Source organism: Phaseolus vulgaris, chromosome 8, assembly GCF_000499845.2.
Source record: "Phaseolus vulgaris cultivar G19833 chromosome 8, P. vulgaris v2.0, whole genome shotgun sequence".
Lineage (NCBI taxonomy): Eukaryota > Viridiplantae > Streptophyta > Magnoliopsida > Fabales > Fabaceae > Phaseolus > Phaseolus vulgaris.
The window spans coordinates 42769539-42788850 of NC_023752.2; the positions used below are offsets into that span (position 1 = coordinate 42769539).

Here is a 19312-nt window from a genome sequence, read left to right on the forward strand (position 1 = left end):
CTTTCATTACCTATTATTTTTTTTTCTTAATTAGGTTGTAAAACAGTCTATAAATAGAGACTGTAATCACATTTGTAAAATATCTTAGAAATATATTTCATCTATTTCTTTCAACTAAGTCACTTATAAACCAAGATCTGGGATGTCTGAAATACTTCCTTAGGATAGAAGTAGCTCAATCAAAGGAAGGTAGTGAAGTTTGATAGAGGAAGTATGTTTTAAGTATTTGGAGGAAACAAGCATAACTAGTTGCAGACCAATGGATAGTCCTATAGGTCCAAATCAGGAGTCAATGGCAGAATAGTGTGAACCATATTCTAATGCAGAGAAATATAGAAGACTTATGGAAAAACTCATTTATCTTGCAATCACAAGATCTATTATTTCTTTTGCAATCGATGTTGTTAGTCAATTTATGCAAGCTCCCCATTATTAGAATGTTGTGATCCCTATTATTCTAAGGTATATTAAGAGACTATAGCTCAAGGTCTATTGTACGAGGATAAAGGGACAAATCTCAAGGTATTATAATGTTGATCAGGCAGGATATCCAATAGACAGGAGATCTACTATTGGGTATATATATCCATTCGTGGTAATATTATCTCTTGGATTGGAAGAGTAAAAAAAAGAATGTTGCACGGTAGTGCAGATGCAAAATCCAAAGCAATGGCCATAGTCACTTGTGAATAGATATGGATTAAACAACTTCTTCAAGAGTCAAGATTTTGTGATATTCAACAAATGAAGTTATATTGTGACAACTAGGAAGTTCTTCACTTTTCCTCTAACCCAATTTTCAATCAAAGAACCAAACATCTAGGAATTAAATGTCATTTTATTCAACAGAAGTTGTTGGCCAAGGAAATATCCACTAAATTTTTCAACTTAAATTACCAACTTGCAAATGTCTTGACAAAGTCTATGAGAGGGTATCAAATTCAATTCCATATAATATATATGCTCCAGCTTAATAGCCTACTTGTTTCAAACTATGGATATGCATGCATATACTGTGTACAAAGAAATAAACAAAAAGAACCAAAAACGAGATAGAATAATTATGAAAAATGAGAAGATTTGAGATGAAGTCACATATATAATCAATAATGGATAAAACCATAATCAATTATTTATGTTAACATGTTATTTCTAATTATGTTTTAAATAAATAATTAAAATAATATATAAAATAAAATAAATCTATTTAAATTTGATAGTTTATTTTAATATATTTTTATTATGAAATATAATTTTTTATTTACTAAAATTTTATAATAATTTTGTTTATTAATTTAAATTTTATATTACCTTTAATTTACATTTTTGAAAATTTATTTTTTACATTAAATTATTTTTAAAATTTTATTTTATAAATTATTTTCTAAATATGTTAATATACAACCAAATTTATTCTATCACATCTACTACAAATTTTCCTCTCACTTTTCACTTACTTTCCCTTCATTTCTTTCCTTTTCCACTCTACCATCAATCTGAACAAAGCCTAAAGGGAGTTTTAGATTGAAACATAACATAATATATTATATGTACATTTTGTAATTGTAAGAAGTTGTCTTTTTTCTACCCATTCTAAATTGTAGCCTATTGCCATCTATACGCACAATCTCCTTTGCTTTCTTTTCTATTAGTGTACTCATTGCTCCTTTTTTGATAGATATGTATGTATATGTATGTACACACACACACACACATATATATATATATATATATATATATGTGTGTGTACATATGTATACATGTGTGTGTATTTGTGTGTGTTCATATTTATGTATCTATGTATGCATGCAAGTATGTACATAAGTATATATTTATGCATATATGTATATAAAATATATAAATAATTTATATACACCTAAGTGCCAAAGTGAGCAACTCAGCCTTTTCTTCTCAATATCTCAAGCAATATTGTTAAACTCGCACAATCCTACAAGTATGGAGGACACCACAAGCTAATGTGGATAATGGATAGGAGGAGGTGTTGATTTGAGCGAGTACGCGATGATCCTCATTGAATCGTATCATGAAATTAGGGTGAAATATTGGAAGCAACCGGTGTCGATTTGATCTTGGAAGAAGAAAAATTGTTTTGAAAGAAAAACATGCACAATAATGACATATGGATAGATTAATAGGAGAAGGACTATAGTGAATTTTCTAGTAAATAGTCCTAAGGGGACTATTGTCATTTTGAACCCTATTGAAGCTTTTCACATATGTAAGACAGTTGTGTGATCCAAATTGTAACCGATAATACAGCAAATTACAAAGCAGTTGTAGAATTGTTAATGCAAATGAGACAGTTTTATTGGACACATTGTGCAGCCTACTACATTGATTTAATATTGGAAGATTTTGAGATGTTAAGAAAATTTCAATACACATCTAGTCTTATTTCCTTGTTGCACAAATTTACTAAAGGGACAAATTTGATAAGACTATCCAATACTCGTTTTGCCACTTCTTATTTGACTATGAGATGCTTAAATGAAAATAAATGATCACTTATTGAGATGTTCACATCCAAGGAGTGGCAATCTAGTCAGTTTGTAAAGACCAGAGATGGGGAATTTCTTGAAAATTTGATATTGGATAAGGGATTTTGGAAATACAATTTGAATTGCATGAGGGGGTGCTCTTCCCATGCACCTAAAGATATTGAGAATAATACCTTAACATGCACTCAAAACCAAAAATCCATCACAACAGTGGGAATCATATGGTGATGAACATCCAGAGTTACAAAGATTTGCAATTAAAATATTGAGTTTGACTTGTAGTTTATCCGGTTGTGAGCGTAATTGGTGTGCTTTAGAGAGTGTAAGAATTCAAATTTGTTTTATAATTATTTAAGATGAAGACATCTTAGCTGAAGATGAAGATGCTAGTGGTGGTGGTGTTGCACCTATGGATGACTGGGAGGTTCCTCCAATTTTTGATAATGATGAAGGTCATGGAGATGACATTAATGAAAATAAAGATCATGTGGAGGAGGAGGATGATTATCCTGCTTTCAATATGAAGGATTTCCTTGGATAGTTTGTTTGTATTAAACATTTATGAATTTATTAGTTGTTTTATGCATGAAGATTTTATGAATTATGAACCTTAGTTCTGTTGTGAATGGGATCTTCCTACTTAAGACTTATTTTATTGGTATCTATCAGTTATTTCTATCAGCTATATTATTTTTAATTGATGGACATTTTAATGAATATAATTTTTCATATACTCGTAACTCTTACGAGTTGGGTTACCATTCTCGAGTTACGATTTTTTATCCCCTTTTCCAATCCTTGAGTTTCACAACATTGATCTCAAGTACCAAACTCACAAAATTCTATTTCAAGCTATTTTCTAATTTTCACCTTATTTTTCAGTTTCACTATTTCCATGCCCAACCTCGGGATGCCTTCATACTCTGTCTGTTTAGAAATTTTGAATTAAAAAACATCAGAATTTCATCAACATGTGATTCACGGATAGTCGCTGCATCAATCATTTGTATAATTGGATTAATAATTGTTAGGAATTAGATCAGAATTGCCATAACAAACAGATAGAAAAAAACTAGCTATTTGGAATCTCTCATTTGTAATACAGCAGAACACACTGGACTAAAGAAATAGAGAAAGTCCTGTCGCCCACCAATTTCCAAACTCAATTCTTGCGTACTTTTCTCTTCAATCTTCTTTTTCACTAATAGCCTAACAGAATATCCCATTCCTTTTTTCCCACTACCACTAACTACATTGGCAGGTGAATATATTTTTCAATCCCCTCCCTTATTTTTCCCTCTAATCCTTCACATTTCTTATGTGATCATTATTGGTTCTTATCATAGGGTTTTGTATCACTATCACAACTTAATTATTCAAAGTCTAATTACTTCCCATTCTCCTTTTTATTTCATCTATATAATCCTTAATTCCCTATATTTCAAAATATAATAAACATAAATTCACGTATCAAATTAAAAAATCAAAAGCAAAGAAATTGCTATGCAAATGTAAATCAGATCTGGACGAGCAAACTGGTAAGATTACCTGATGAACTCTCTTCTGAGACTCCAAACTGCATCCTATTTGCTAACTTCCTCATGTCTGTTATTGCATACCTGTAATTAGAATCAACAGGTCATAAATTAAAAAACAAAAGAAAAGTAATAAGGCAGCATACCTTCAACCAGCAACCTAAAAATCCAGTACAAACAAAAATTTAAGACTGTGCTGACCTTTCCTTCATCTTTCTTAGGCGTCGACCACCTCTCTTCTTTTTAGGCTCAGAATCAGGAACTGGAAGTGGTTTTGGTTGCTTTGCAGGAGGGGGCTCCTGCCACTTCTCAATTTTTTTGTGAATCTCATCCTTGAAAGCCCTTCCAGTGTTTCCAGATGGATCCCCACGTATGGAATCTACACGTGCTGCAAGTGTAGACTTCGCAGCCAGGAGTCGACATGCTCGCATCCTTAGAGATGGAGGAGTAGTCTGAAATATCTCTGTTTGCTCAAGGTAACCTACACGAAATTGAGATGTTGCTGTGGAGAACCCAGCAAGATTCTTTTTCTTGGCACCAAGAAGCTGAACATTACAAGCAGGCATTTTTGCTAGAGATGCCAGACCACCAGCTGTGCCCATGAGTTTAGCAGCAACAGCACTCCCAACTATAGCAGAGAGATTAGGTGCAATGTAGCCCATTCTACTCTCAACAAAATCTAGAACTTTCTTCTTTGCTGAATCAAGAACAAGTGCTCGATCACAGGCCTCAACTGTCTTACTAAGGACTTCTTCTGGAAGAGGCTTGCCAGTTGTAGTTGAAGCAGTAACAGACACAACCATTATAATTGCTGAAGGTAAAAGCCCTTCTAAATCAACAAGAGTCAAATCCATTTCATTTCCTATCTTCTTGACAACACGTGCATAATCGATTGGGTGATGCACCAATGACTCAAGCTCAGGAAATTTTAATCGAAACTTTTCACGAATAAAATTGTGGATTATAATAATTTCATTCTCAATGTCAACTGACAGCGCATTGCAATCCACAATCAATTGATATTCAGGATCATCTTCTAGATCCCCTCCCTGAGTCGAGACATCTGACCCCATTTTCAGGGCCTCCTCCACTTTCTGCAATAAAAAGTAACATTATACATAGTTCAGAGACCCATGTCAATATATATGCCTCAATAAATAAAACACCCTAGGTATCAGAAAAAAAAATGAAACTAAAAAGGCAGAACAACACCATGACAACATAAAACAATGAAAGAAACCTTAATTCCCAGCTCAGTCAAACTGATTCTAGATTCTATGAAAGTCAATAAAGCACCCAACAACAATAGCAATAACAATGGCCATTCACAGACAAGCCTGGTTTTAATTTGTAACGATAGTAGTAATGATATTGGAGGTCCCACCAACAACAACTGAGAGAAAGGTTTTAAGCAACAGTACGTGACCATGATTTTGGCTGCAACATCAAGTTTTTAGACTGTCTGCAACTGTAACAATATCACAATGGTAGCTGCATCAACAGCATCTGTCCCAAATTTGGCGTAATATCAAGGAGACGGCGTCCACAATTTAAATGCTCGACTGTGGGCAATTTATAATCGCTCATAAAGAAATGAGGAGCAACTAACCTGTATAATAGCAATGTACCTCTGGGTTTTCTGCAACTTGGAAACACTGTCCAAGTCATCATAGTTGAGGTTTTCTAGGTCAGCCAGATCACCATCAACATCCTCTTCCATGTCTGCAGTATCGACATCGTTATCCTCCTGAAACAAAAGGAACCAACCACCTTCTTCGTAACAAAACTTTTCCGGAATTCTTTCAAACCTGGCAGGTTAGGTAAAAAATTAAAAAGATGATGAAGAAGAAGAAGAAGAAGAAGAAGAAGAAGAAGAAGCTTACCGGAATTTCAGCCTCGTTATCAGAGAGTTCATCGAGGTCGGCGAGAAAAGAATCAGCAAGCGTAGCCTGGAATCAAACATGCACAATAATAATATCCCAAATGTTCATACTTCAAAATTAAAATTTGAAACTTAAAAATGTTCAATTAAAACCAAGAAAAACAAACCATGTCTCTGGACGAGGTGGGTGGAATCGATGTTCTTGTGAATTTGTATTCTAGTCAGTGACTCTCAAGAACTCAAAAAATAGGATTATAGTTATAGTTATAGAATACATGCGTGAACGTAATGGGTCTCACTTATTTTAATAGAAAAGTAATTATTATAATCTTGTAGATATTTGTTTACTTTAAGAGAAAATTACAAATTAAAAACACCTTACTTTTGATAAATTATTCAGAGTAGTTTATCCAAATAAATTGGTATGCGAGTTGTTTTTAAAAAAAACAAAGAGAAACACTTTTAATTGAAAAATATTTTTTATAATTGATTTATGCTTTCTTTTGTAAGAATCACTTAATAATTATCACTTTTTCCAAAAAAAAAATTTAGGCTTAAACAAACTCACCTTAAATATATTTTTAATTATGGTAAAATGAAAAGGTTTTGATTTTAATATTTGTTTCGTACTCTCAAGCTCACATTTACATTTTTTAAGAATAGAGACCATAGTTTATATGCACTTTCCTTATTTAATCTGTAATTTTTAAAGATAAAAACAAAAACGTGACGGAATTCTAAATTTCAAAGTGGATATAATATTTTATACTCCCACCATTCTTAATCATGAGTTCTGAGTCATAGATTTAAAAGCATACATTGGTATAACCCATTTTTAAGTGATTTTTGCATAGTGTGTTGTTTATGTTCGCCTTTAAATGTTCTAAGTGGATACTTTATTTTTGTAGAGAACCTAATTATTTATTTGTTAAAGGTGGAATTAGCATGACACCTCAAGGAGATCCAAACTCCAAAACCATCTCTGGTTGTTGGGGAGGTTGGCTTGAGTGACGTTCGCTTTCATTCCGACAAGGGCGCACAAATGGCCTCGAATTTGAGAATCAAGAAGAGGGGGGTCGAGAACCTCGTTCCATCCGCCCACTCTCACTCAGACAAGTGTGCTCATGAAGTTGAAATAATAATGACCAAGAACCAGAATCCTGAATCCAACTCGAGAGTGAAGGCGAGCTTTTGAAATCCTTCATATTACATGCTCAAACACAACACGTCGCATAACCTTTTGAAAGTAGATGTTTCTCGTTTGCAAGATGCAAATGTAGATTTTATTTGTGGTGATGCTGAGAATCTTCTCAGTAGGGTTACTACCTTGGTGAGTTTGGTTAATAGTAGAGTAAAAAAGAATATAAAAATGATGAACGACCAACAATAACACATATCCAACCTCCAAAAGGAAGTAGAGAGACTTTAGGCCAAAGTTATGGAGGTTGGTTGGCTCCATTCTGAGACGACCCGATGGGCTCAGAAGAAGGTTGACCTTTACCTCTAGATTCATTACCAAGAAAGAGACATGAAGTCAAGAGACGAAGAAGTTCGTTTGAGGAAGGAAAGCTAACTCAAAAGGAGGTTAACTGGAACATGACCGTTGAAGGCTTAAAGAATGAGATAGTTGGTTCCTATGGTGTGAGTTTTGAGGATATAGTTGAGCAAGTTGTTATTATCCATCCTACCATTGATTTCTCCAAACTGAACTCTTATAATGTGGTGGTGGATGGAAGGATAGTTAGGAACCTCTAAGACTAATTTTCTCTTTATTTTAACTATATATTTTTATTTAGAAATGTAATGTATTTGCTTCAGATATTTTTTATTTTCGTTGTTTCTAATTTTTGGGTTTATGAATTGTCAGTTGTGCATTTATTATAAATCATATTTGTATTCTTTAGAATAGTTGAACTTTTTTTTAACCTTTAGTAACTAAGGGAAAGTTAAAGTAATATTGTTCTTAGTAGGCAAAAATTAAAACTAATTTGTATGTTATATATGTCCGGCGTACAAATTGTAATGAAGAAGATTACTTTAAGTGAAATAGTTAAGTTAGGGAAATAAACCTAATTTTGATTGGCAAACAGATGTGAGTAAGTTGATGAATTCATTCGGAGTTGATCATAAAGGTATATTCGAATATCATTTCAATCAATAGAAGATCCAAGTTGTCTTGGTCGGAAAAGTAGATCTAAATTATTTCAAACGGAATGAATTTGAGTTATTTTGGTCAGAAAAGTAGATTTGAATATCATTTCAACCAGAATAGATATGAATTGTTTTGGTTGGAAAAGTATATCTGAATATCATTTTAATTAGAATGGATCCGAGTTATTATAGTCGAAAAAGTAGATCTGAATATCATTTCAATCGAAATGAATCCAAGTTGTTTTGGTCGGAAAAGTAGATTCAAATATTATTTCAACTGGAATGGATCCGAGTTGTTTTGGTTAGAAAAGTATATTCGAATATCATTTCAATCAGAAAATATGAGTTTTTTCGGCCGAAAAAGTAGATCCAAATATCATTTCAACCAGAATAGATGAGTTATTATGGTCAGAAAAGTAAATCCAAATATGATTTCAACCCCAATATATTTGAGTTGTTTTGGTCAAAAAAGTATATCCGAATATCATTTCAACCAAAATATATCTGAGTTGTTTTGGTCAGAAAAATAGATCCGAATATCATTTCAACTATAATCTGAGTTGTTCTGGTAGAAAAAGTATATCTGAATATCATTTCAAATAGAATATATTTGAGTTGTTTTGTTCAGAAAAGTATATCCAAATACCATTTCAACCAAAATAGATCTAAGTTGTTTTGATCGGAAAAATAGATCCGAATATCATTTCAACAGAATAAATATGAGTTGTTTTGGTTGGAAAAGTAGATTCAAATATCATTTCAACCATAATAGATTTGAGTTTTTTTGGTCGAAAAAGTATATCTGAATATCATTTCAAGTGAAATGGATCCAAGTTGTTTTGGTAAAAAAAATAGATTCAAATATAATTTCAATCAAAATAAATTTAAGTTTTTTTTATTGAAGAAGTAGATTCGAGTTGACTATTTCGACATGTTTCCAAAAGTAAAACACAAATTCTAAAATATGGAAAATGCAATTTTATTGAAGACAACCTTACTAAAAACTATTGAGAAAAAAAATCAAAAAAAAAAAATCAAGGAAAAATAGTGTCGTATCATGCCTTTCAAAATAAATTGTTCATCATGAAATTAGCAGTATAAATTTAACTAAAAGAAAATCTAAGGTAAAAATTTTAATTTAGTGCAAAAGAAATGATAAAGAAGTTGGTCTATTTTCACCTCCTTTTTCTTGCCAAAAATATTTTTTTTAATATGCAAAATCATGTGGTAATAAAAATACAAGCAATTCATTTCCAACAAGTGAGTCACAACCTTTCTATTTTGTTACATTTCATTTTATAAATGATATACATTTCAAAATTATGACTAGGCATACCAAAATAAAGTTAACATAGAAGGAACAATTGTACTAAAAAAAATAAGACAAATAGAAAGCATTGAAACAACGTAACTTCTAAAAAAATTAATAATTGATAATCATCATCAGAGGAAAAAAAAAATATTTGCTTTATACTTTTAGCCATTTTATCTCTCATAAGTCTTAACCCACGGTGGGTTTGTGAAAGTATGACTAGTTTTACATGCCCCACTTTGGGTGTCAAATGTTCTAGCCAAGATAAAGTTGGGTGACTTCCGAGATGATCACCGGATCATAATCTTTCTGGATTGAATATAAGGAGAGGAGGGGGTTCCACCTACTGAAAATTCTCCGACGCTCAAGCCAGTGAGAGCATAAATCCACGTAGCTTTTTGTAATTTTTGATATGTTGCGGTTTGATGAATGCATTAAGTGGGTTAAATGGATGAATAAAATTGAATGGTGAAGATGAATTTGGTTGGTCTATATAGAGACTTATAAGAGGTGAGGTCAACTCCTAAGTGATTATAAGTTAGACACCAAACTAGTGCTAACAAAGAGTGAGCAAAGAAGACAAATTGTGCACAAACTTAGGCATCATTTCCTTATCAATTCTAAGTTAAACTTATAAGATGACTAACACTTATATTTATAGTGCTTAGGGCAATTAATGTACAATTTTTAACCCTAAAAACACTTCACTCCTAACTTCACGAGTGTTCTACTCCAATTGGATAAAATTCTCTTCATTCCCATGATGACAATAAACTTTCTCTCATTGGAGTAAATCCTCTTAAATTAGAGGTTGACAAGTGACCATTCTTAGTTGGTGGAAATCCTCTCCATTGAGGGGATGACATGTGAACCTTCATACCTTCCATGTCATTCCATGCTTTCTATTTGCACTTTAGTCATTTATTTATGTACCCTAGATGGACTAAAGTTGCATTGGGTCCAAGGAGGCCCAATTGTAACTCTAGTTGAACTCTCTTTTCCTATTTACACCCTACTCTAATTGGCCAATACACGACTCATGAAAAATGGCCCAAATACAAGCCCAAAATTAAGTTTATCTACTTTGTACAATTTTTACAAAACTAGAGAATTTGGAAGAGCAAACAATAATTACTTCTCTCCAAAAAGAGAGTCTTCTGAGCTCCTTCTTCTTCCAATCTTCTAGCCATGACCCTTTTCAGAGGCCCATTACGAGTCTTTCCAGTTGGTCACCCATTAGTGTATAAAGTGAGTATAGTGTCAAAATATGAGTTAAATCTACTCCTTGAGTGTGGTGGCTTATTTATAAGTCTCCATAGGCCTAAACAACTAATATTGACTTTCAATAGCCTTCGTGAGGGATAATTAGATTTAAGGATAATATCATGTAATAAAATCAACGTATTATATAATAAAATCAGAGTATCATGTAACGAAATCAGAGTAACATGTAATAAAATCAGAGTATCATTTAATAAAATTGAAGTATCATGTAATAAAATCAAATATCAAAGAATTATGTAAATTGTGTGATAATAAGATTGATTGACAAAATATGATATACTTGTGCAATTTTAAGTTTATTACGTGGTGATAAATCCGTATGATTTTTAAAGAAAATATCTGATATCTTGGTTAATTTCAAGAGATTATGCTAGGAAGTAAATGTGGGTCTTTTTGCAAACTCGTCCACCGATCATTTTACTTTGTTATGAGCCATAGACACATATTTGGGCCAGAGAGATATTCATATGTTTTGGGCCAAGACGATATTTCACGAATTTGGGTCGGGATGTACAACTACTTTTTTAATCCCTAACATTAAATTTAAGATAAATAATTAACATTAAGTGATGTCAGACTATATTAGACGTATTGAAACAAGACCGACAAATATCCTAATTATCCCTAATGATACTATGCTAACAAATTTAAGATTGGAATAATTTTCATAAAATAAATTTTTATTTTTTATCCTTAAAATTTTGGTGATCAATTAATTTTATTCCTTGTAAAATGTAAGAGTTTTCTCTTAATCATTGCAAAATATTTTTCTCTAATTTTCATCCTTCCAAATATTAAAATCACTACTTTTTTAGTTCCTAATATTAATTTTAAAATAAATAATTAACATTGATTTGACATTTCTTCAAACTTGTCAAAAAGTGTGAAATGTTACGATTATATTACAAAATATTGTTGACATCATTTGAAATGGTCTATTGACCTTTTATTCAATACGTCCCTTGAAATCTCATACCGAGATGAATAGTAGTGGCTATTGGAGAGACTAAAAGTAGAAAAAGAGTTAAGAACTGGAATCAAATTAACGGGACTAAACACATATATAAGTTTTGGATATAAAATCTACATTTTTCATAGTGTAGTTTGGGCCTTGGGTATGAATTCGGTTTGTGCATAATTTTTTAAATAAACTTAATTAATAATGGATTGGTTTAGGTTAGGTCTATTAATTTGTTTAAAGTTTTCTATGAATATAAATGAAAATTAAAAAATACATATATTAATAAAATGTATAAATAATAATTGAAATATAAAAGTAATATGAATTGTAAGGGGCTTGTGTTTTCGTTAGTGTTAAAACATAGTTTAAAAATTATAAGTATGTTTTAAATAAGAAGGATATATATATATATATATATTTTATTTATTTATTTTTCAATTCTTTAAAACCATTATATTTTCAAAATCTAAATCCTTTAACTTTTTTATAGAGATAATTGATGATTTTTTTGTCCCTTTTCTTTATTGAATTCATGGCACCTAACCGTATTTTTGCAAGTTATTATAAAATTATTTATATTAAACTTGATAATTGAAATTTATATATATATACTCAATTCCTCATATATCATTATTTACACTTTTATTTTTTCAGCACCATTTTGTTTTTATTTTCCTATCTAACACTCTTTTGTTTTTACTTCTCTATCTAGCACCACTTCAAAAGTAAAAATAAAATAAAGTAAATAAATTAAAAAAAAGTAATAATTTTAATTTTGAATGCATTAAAAAATAAATATTTTTAATTATTAATAATAAAGAAATTATTTTTTATTAAATAAAAATAAAAGATTAATAAATTAAAAATGTTTAGTTTACTTTTTTTTGTAAGAATGAAGAAAATAAAAAATTAAACCTTACAACAACATAAAAGTTAAATCTATAAACATAAGGATTGATATGGAGATAAGAGAACAACATGGTCGAACAAAAAATGTTTATATTGTCAAACATGAGGACACAAGAAAAAATGTGTCCAACATTATTGGATCGTTTACTTCTCGTCATTAATTATGTTTCATTTTGTACAAACTATTTAATGTACCATTGAATAAAATATTAAATGAATGATCATCTCTAATTTATTTTCCTTTTTTATGTTCAAGATATACTTTTTTTAATATCGCCCTATATCTTTTATTTTTATCTTGTTTTGATTTGTTTTTATTTTTATATATTTTATCTTTATTTTATTTTGTTTTGTCTTTATTTTATATATTTTATGTTTTAAGTTATTATTTTTTTCTGCCATTCTTTATTTATTTCTGTTTTTATTTTATTTTTATTGTTGTTGTTTTTATTTTCTACATTTATTTATTTTTGCATTTTTTTCTTCTCATTTTTAAGCATTAAGTGTAGCATTTGCATTAGTTTTTTTTTTAGGATTTTACATTTAGGATAGACACTTCAATATTATTTGTGTCCATTACTAATTAATACTAATTGACTTTGGTTTTTTTTATAATTATGTTCTGTATTTTTTATTTGAAATTAACATGATTATGTCATCAATAATAATAAAAATAAATACTAATTTTTGTTTATAGATTTAAATTTTATGTTGTTGTAGGGTTTAATGTTTTATTTTCTTCATTCTTAAAAAAAATTGAAACTAAACATTTTTAATTTATTACTTTTTTATTTTTATTTTGTAAAAACTTATTTCTTTATTTATTAATTATATTTCTAACTATTTTAATAGTTACAAATATTTTTTTTAATGTATTCAAAATTAAAATTATTAATTTTTTAAAATTTATTAATTAATTTATTTTTTTAATTTTAAAATAGTATAAGAAAATAAAAGTATAAATAGTGTTATAGGAGAATTAAATCATATGTGTACGTTGTGTTATATTTAAATAATTGTTAGAATTTATGTTTTTTGATATTATTTAAAGATAGCATGTATATATTGGTAAAATAAATTTGATGGGTTTGAAAAGCTATATTAATCTAGAAACATAATAAGATTATAAGTTGGATGATGAGAATGAATAAAGTTCAAAGTAGGATTGCTGAATAAAAATGGTAAAAAGAGAAAAAGTCCAAAAAATGGGAACACTAGAAAGAAAAGTCACGGAAAACATAAGCAGTTTTCAGCGAGGGGCGTAGAGCTGCACGTATGTGTATGTATGTATCCTTTGCAATCACCAAGAGACCCTTCATCCAACTCAACCACCGTCACAGAATCATAAATTTTCTTGCCCCATAAACCATAATCGATCCCAATCTCAAACAAAATTCGCATTTTGAAGGTTCAGCGAAACATAGAAATAATTTTTGGAAGAATTAGAAAGAAATTGAGAAAGGAAGAGAGAGTGTTACAGTGGAGGAAGTAGTGGTGAGAGAGAAATGCCAAGTGTGGCTGTCAAGCTCTACAGCGTGTTCTTCAAGTTCCTCTTGAAGCACCGTTTGCAGAACCGGATCCAAACCTCTTCCCAACACTCCGACCCGTTTGGTATTACCACCCGACCCGAAGAGTCTGTCGCCGCCGCTAATCCCTCCTTCGCCGACGGCGTCGCCACCAAAGACATCCACATCGACCCCTTAACCTCTCTCTCCATCCGAATCTTCCTCCCCGAATCGGCCCTCACCGCTCCCGAGCTACATTCCAAACCTAATAATCGCCCCAATCACGAGCCTCAGCCTCAGCCTCGATCCGCGCGCCTCGATTCGATTGCACGCAGGAAGAGCTACGGGCCGCCGCTCCTAGAGGAGCGCCGGAGCAACAGCTGCGGAGGGGGCTCCAGCGTGGAGGGTTTGAACCTGATGACAGACGGTGCGTACAGGGGTTACTCGCCGCCGGCGGGGGCGAAGGGGGAGCGGCGGAGGCTGCCCGTGGTCCTGCAGTTCCACGGCGGGGGGTGGGTTAGCGGAGGGAGCGATTCGGCGGCGAACGATGTTTTTTGCCGGCGGATCACGGAGTTATGTGATGTGATAGTGATTGCGGTGGGGTACCGGCTGGCACCGGAGAACCGGTACCCGGCGGCGTTTGAGGACGGCGTGAAGGTGCTGAATTGGCTGGCGAAGCAGGCGAATTTGGCGGAATGTAGCAGGTCGATGGGAGGTGGGAGGAGTGGAGGGCATGGTGGTGGTAATGGTGGTGGGGAGTTCAAGAAATCGGATGCTCATAAGCATATTGTTGATTCCTTTGGGGCTTCTGTGGTTGAGCCTTGGCTGGCTGCTCACGCTGATCCTTCAAGGTTGTTACTATTTCATGATGATTGTGTTTTATTTATTTGGTTACTATTATGTGGAGTTAATGGTTGTCTGATCAATGATTTATGAATTTAGGTTGAAATTTGATCTTTCATGGTCCTTGTTCTTGACTTGTTATTGGACTGCATTTTGTTGTTGTTTAGTGTGTGTGTAAACATTTCCATTGCCTCTTTTGTATAGAGATAGTGAATCAGGTAGGTCAAGGATCCTGAATTGGGGAGGGAGAGTTTTCTAATGAAAGTAGGTAGGGACTAGTTTAAGCTGAACTCCAAATTTTATGTTAATTACTCAGTGGCAATGGATTTGATTCATCTGAATCATAAATTATATATGCTTGGATAAAATCTAGGACTCAAGATGAGAGTTTTCTTGTGACAATGTTTGATATATTTGACAAGGTCACATTGTATGGAAGTTTTAGATTTGGGGAAAATAGCTGTTAACTTTTTTTACCGATTCAATAATTCCCGAATTTCCATCTCAAATGTGGTCTATATCTAACTTTAGTTGTGCGTAAATCACATTTTGGTGCACATTCCGGTTACAAACTTATAGATCTGGTTGGCTGAAACATACTAGAGAGAATGAATTTCTCTAATATTGTTTGTACGTTTATGTTAAGCATTATGTGTCCATAGGTCACTTATAATACGTATTATGAAAAGTACAACACATTGAAAGAGAGGTGACAAGGTGATGCCTGATGATGGCATGACAAGTATTCATATTATGGAGAGGTTACTTGTTGGCTGAAACCAGTCATTCTGCACAACTGTTAAAGGAATTAGAGGGAGACTTTTGTTTTGTTAGAATTGGACTTGTAGACATGTATCGCTTAAGCAAAATTTTATGGATGTTTTTCTCCTAAAATTTCTTTTGTTCTTTCTTGCCTTCTGATGGTTTGTTATTGTCAGTATTGGATTTCCGTTTTCCTACAATGATGGAAGCCTCATGCACTAAGACACTCTTCTAAACTAATCTTTCAGTTGTGGCCACCCGATCTAAACCATTTCTTCTACACTAAACGATTATGTATCTTCTTCTGATAAAACCCAATATTAAATGATGAAGCTTGGTTATGGAATCTTTGACAATATTTATAATCAAATATCATAATTTTGTTTCTTCAAAATAGTTCTTTTCAAATAATAATCAGAACTGATCAGAAGGAATATTTGACCATCGTTAAAGATGATACGGTTAAAGGGAAAATTCTAATATTCTCTCTATGTAATACTCTAGGTAGCTTTATAACAATTCATATATAATTTGGTAATATTTCATTTTTTACGCAGTGGCTTTTATTTGTACGGTTATATGGCTCCATTTCCAATTGTTACATTCTGAGTGGAGTGCTGTAATTCTGAGAGTAACTAAGAATCTCCTCTACAAGGGCACTTGCATGTGTGCATTGGGAGTTAACAAATTCATAAATGTTCTTTTGTATTGTTGGTCACACTAATTTCTTCCTGATATGCTTCCTTTGGTTCCAGCTGTCAGATAGTCCTCATGGAGTAATGTATTTCACCATTTTCAGTTAATATTTGTTTTTTTTAATGTTGAAACAGATGTGTTCTTCTTGGATCAAGTTGTGGTGCCAATATTGCAGACTACGTAGCTCGTAAAGCGGTGGAAGGAGGCAAACTTCTGGACCCTGTCAAGGTGGTAGCGCAGGTTCTAATGTATCCATTTTTCGTAGGAAGTGTTCCCACACGGTCTGAAATAAAGTTGGCAAACTCTTACTTTTATGACAAGGCCATGTGTACGCTTTCATGGAAACTTTTCCTACCTGAGGAGGAATTTAGTTTGGACCATCCAGCTGCTAATCCCCTTGTCCCGGACCGAGGTCCTCCTTTAAAGTTGATGCCTCCAACATTGACAGTTGTGGCCGAACATGACTGGATGAGGGATCGTGCCATTGCATACTCAGAGGAGCTCCGGAAGGTGAATGTGGATGCACCTGTTCTTGAGTATAAGGATGCTGTACATGAATTTGCAACGCTTGATGTCCTTCTCAAAAGCCCTCAGGCCCAGGTTTGTGCTGAGGACATAGCCATATGGGTGAAGAAATATATTTCTCTTCGGGGTCATGAATTCTCATATTGAGTAGGATATAGCAGATTCAGATGATGATTGGCAGGAAGACGTTTACACCTCATGGGACCTGTGATATATTATTTGATTGGTTTTGATTCTTGATAAGGTGTTTGATGTTGACTGGTTCCATGTTTATACCTGGCCAGTTTATTATTTTTTGGTTTGTAAAATAGAGTTGTCTGAGTAGCATTAGTTGAGCCACCAAGATGCATTCACCTCGTACATACTGCACTTGACCATTCTTGGGCCATTTTCCCTGTGTATTATGAGTCTTCTTTCTCACTAAAAAAATGAAAAATTTAAGGAACCATATTAAGTGTGAGTATATGGTATCCAATTCATTACCCAATCTAAGATTCTCCAAATGGTTTGAGGGTATGTTCAACTGGCCACACTGAACCTCAAAACTCTAGGTGTTGTAGATTTCATTGATTTTTATAGCTATGTCGGTTATATTACTGATTTAAATGTACTAATATGCAAACAGCGCTGTGTCCATTGAGAACTGTTCTCCTTTTTGTCACTAACTGTGCAGAGTTGGACTCTGACTTCTCCGGTTTCACAACTAAATGGGGAGAATTTGCGCAAAAGATGTGAAATTGAAAAGCTCTCTTAAATCTTATACTGAATGCTTACCATCATCCCACACTTATAGCAATATTACGGGTGATATTCAGTTGATCTTCTAAAGTGATGGGGAGGTGTGTCTTTTGCACATGCTGCATGAAGGGGATAGATATGCACAACAGACCTTTTAGCAGATCCTCGAATAAATAGTTTTTGGGCAATGAATTTCTGATCGAAAATTAATTTGTTGTGATTGAAATAGAAAACAAATTTATGATAAAAAATTAAATAAATTAATGGTTTTTTATTTTGTCCAACAACTTCTAAACATTTTTAATTTGAATGGATTGAAGCTACAAAACGATTACTCTTTTTAGAGATTACAAATTATATATGTTGATAGAAGAATTTAATTCGGATATTATTTTTTAATTCTAATTTTATAAAAGATGTTTCATTAAAAGAAAATTACACAAAGGTAATGGCATTTTGTAACCCTATATTTTGATGCTCTCCATAAAATTTGAAATTTTAATTTTATTCTTTAAAAAATTATATTCTTGACTATACATTTGGAAATAAAATTCGTAAAATTTGAAATATATGTTTTATGAACTTTTTAAATGTTATTTATTTGTTGTAAGTTGTGTACTATAAAATTTAACCTTTTAATACAAAATTTATTTTTTAATAATAACAATATTTCTATTCTACTGTTAGTTGGTTTAATATATTTTTTTAAGTGTGAATACAAGTTATCTAAAAAGTCGTATATAATCTATAAATCATTAACATAGAAATTTAATAAGACTACTCAAAATCTTAGCAATAGATAAGGAGATATCTGTTTGTGGTATTTGATATCGGTTGAAGAACAAACTTTAAGATAATATTAGTTTAAATTTCAAAGGATAATAGATAAGTAACTAAGGCTTATAATATAAAATACACTCCTCAGTAGGGAGTTTCCTGAATGTTATAGTTTGAGCATTGACGTCCATCATGGGTCAGCGAAACATTTTTGAACACTCTTTCTTTTATTGGAAAACCTAATATAATGTTTCAGGAGGAATGATGAAGAACCCTAAACCCTAAATCATAAGATGTTAGTAAAATTCGACATACATATTTTATATTAACAGGTAAAATTTGAAATATATATTTTATGAACTTTTTAAATGTTATTTATTTGTTGTAAGTTGTGTAATATAAAATTTAACTTTTTAATACAAAATTTAGTTTTTAATAATAACAATATTTCTATTCTACAATTAGTTGGTCTAATAATTTTTTAAGAGGGAACACAAGTTATCTAAAGAGTCATATATAATCTATTAATCATTAACATATAAATTTAATAAGACTACTAATAAAGAAAAAGATATTTGTTTGTGGTACTTGATGTCGCTTGAAGAATAAACTTTAAGATAATATTAGTTCAAATTTCAAAGGATAACTCACCAATTAAGACTTATTATAATATAAAATATACTTCCCAGTAGGGGGAGTTTCTTGAATGTTATAATTTGAGCATTGACGTCCATCATGGGTCAGTGAAACATTTTTGAGCACCCTTTCTTTTATTGGAAAACCTAATATAATGTTTTAGGAGTGATGACGAAGAACCCTAAATTCTATGATGTCGGTACAAAATCAAAATTTCAAGTATTTCTCTAATTTTTTTATCTAAAAGAGAAAAGAACTAACCTACAATAGAAGAATA

General features: G+C 32.0%; 2 protein-coding genes across 13 annotated transcripts in view; one reads left to right on the forward strand and one right to left on the reverse strand.

Annotated features, from left to right (window-relative positions):
• The window catches only part of LOC137823522 (U4/U6 small nuclear ribonucleoprotein Prp31 homolog), a 29693-nt gene extending 23449 nt beyond the window's left edge, over nt 1–6244 (reverse strand). For 8 of the 12 annotated variants that reach the window (XM_068628703.1, XM_068628708.1, XM_068628706.1 and 5 more), the window contains exons 1-5: nt 6104–6243; nt 5938–6003; nt 5664–5862; nt 4256–5148; nt 4068–4138 (exon numbers count right to left, since the gene is read on the reverse strand). In XM_068628703.1, the coding sequence (XP_068484804.1) occupies nt 4068–4138; nt 4256–5148; nt 5664–5862; nt 5938–5969 (1195 nt within the window). In that variant the 5' untranslated portion in view covers nt 5970–6003; nt 6104–6243. Of the gene's footprint in view, nt 1–3185; nt 3511–4067; nt 4139–4255; nt 5149–5663; nt 5863–5937; nt 6004–6103 lie in introns of those variants that run through there. The other 4 variants (XM_068628709.1, XM_068628698.1, XM_068628702.1 and 1 more) reach the window with 3 other exon arrangements.
• Nucleotides 6245–13709: 7465 nt separating this feature from the next.
• On the forward strand, nt 13710–17371 carry LOC137823523 (probable carboxylesterase 11). Its single transcript, XM_068628710.1, has 2 exons — nt 13710–14909; nt 16494–17371. Exons 1-2 carry the CDS (start codon nt 14059–14061, stop codon nt 17029–17031), a joined length of 1389 nt encoding a protein of 462 aa, XP_068484811.1. The 5' UTR covers nt 13710–14058; the 3' UTR covers nt 17032–17371.
• Nucleotides 17372–19312: the final 1941 nt, after the last annotated feature.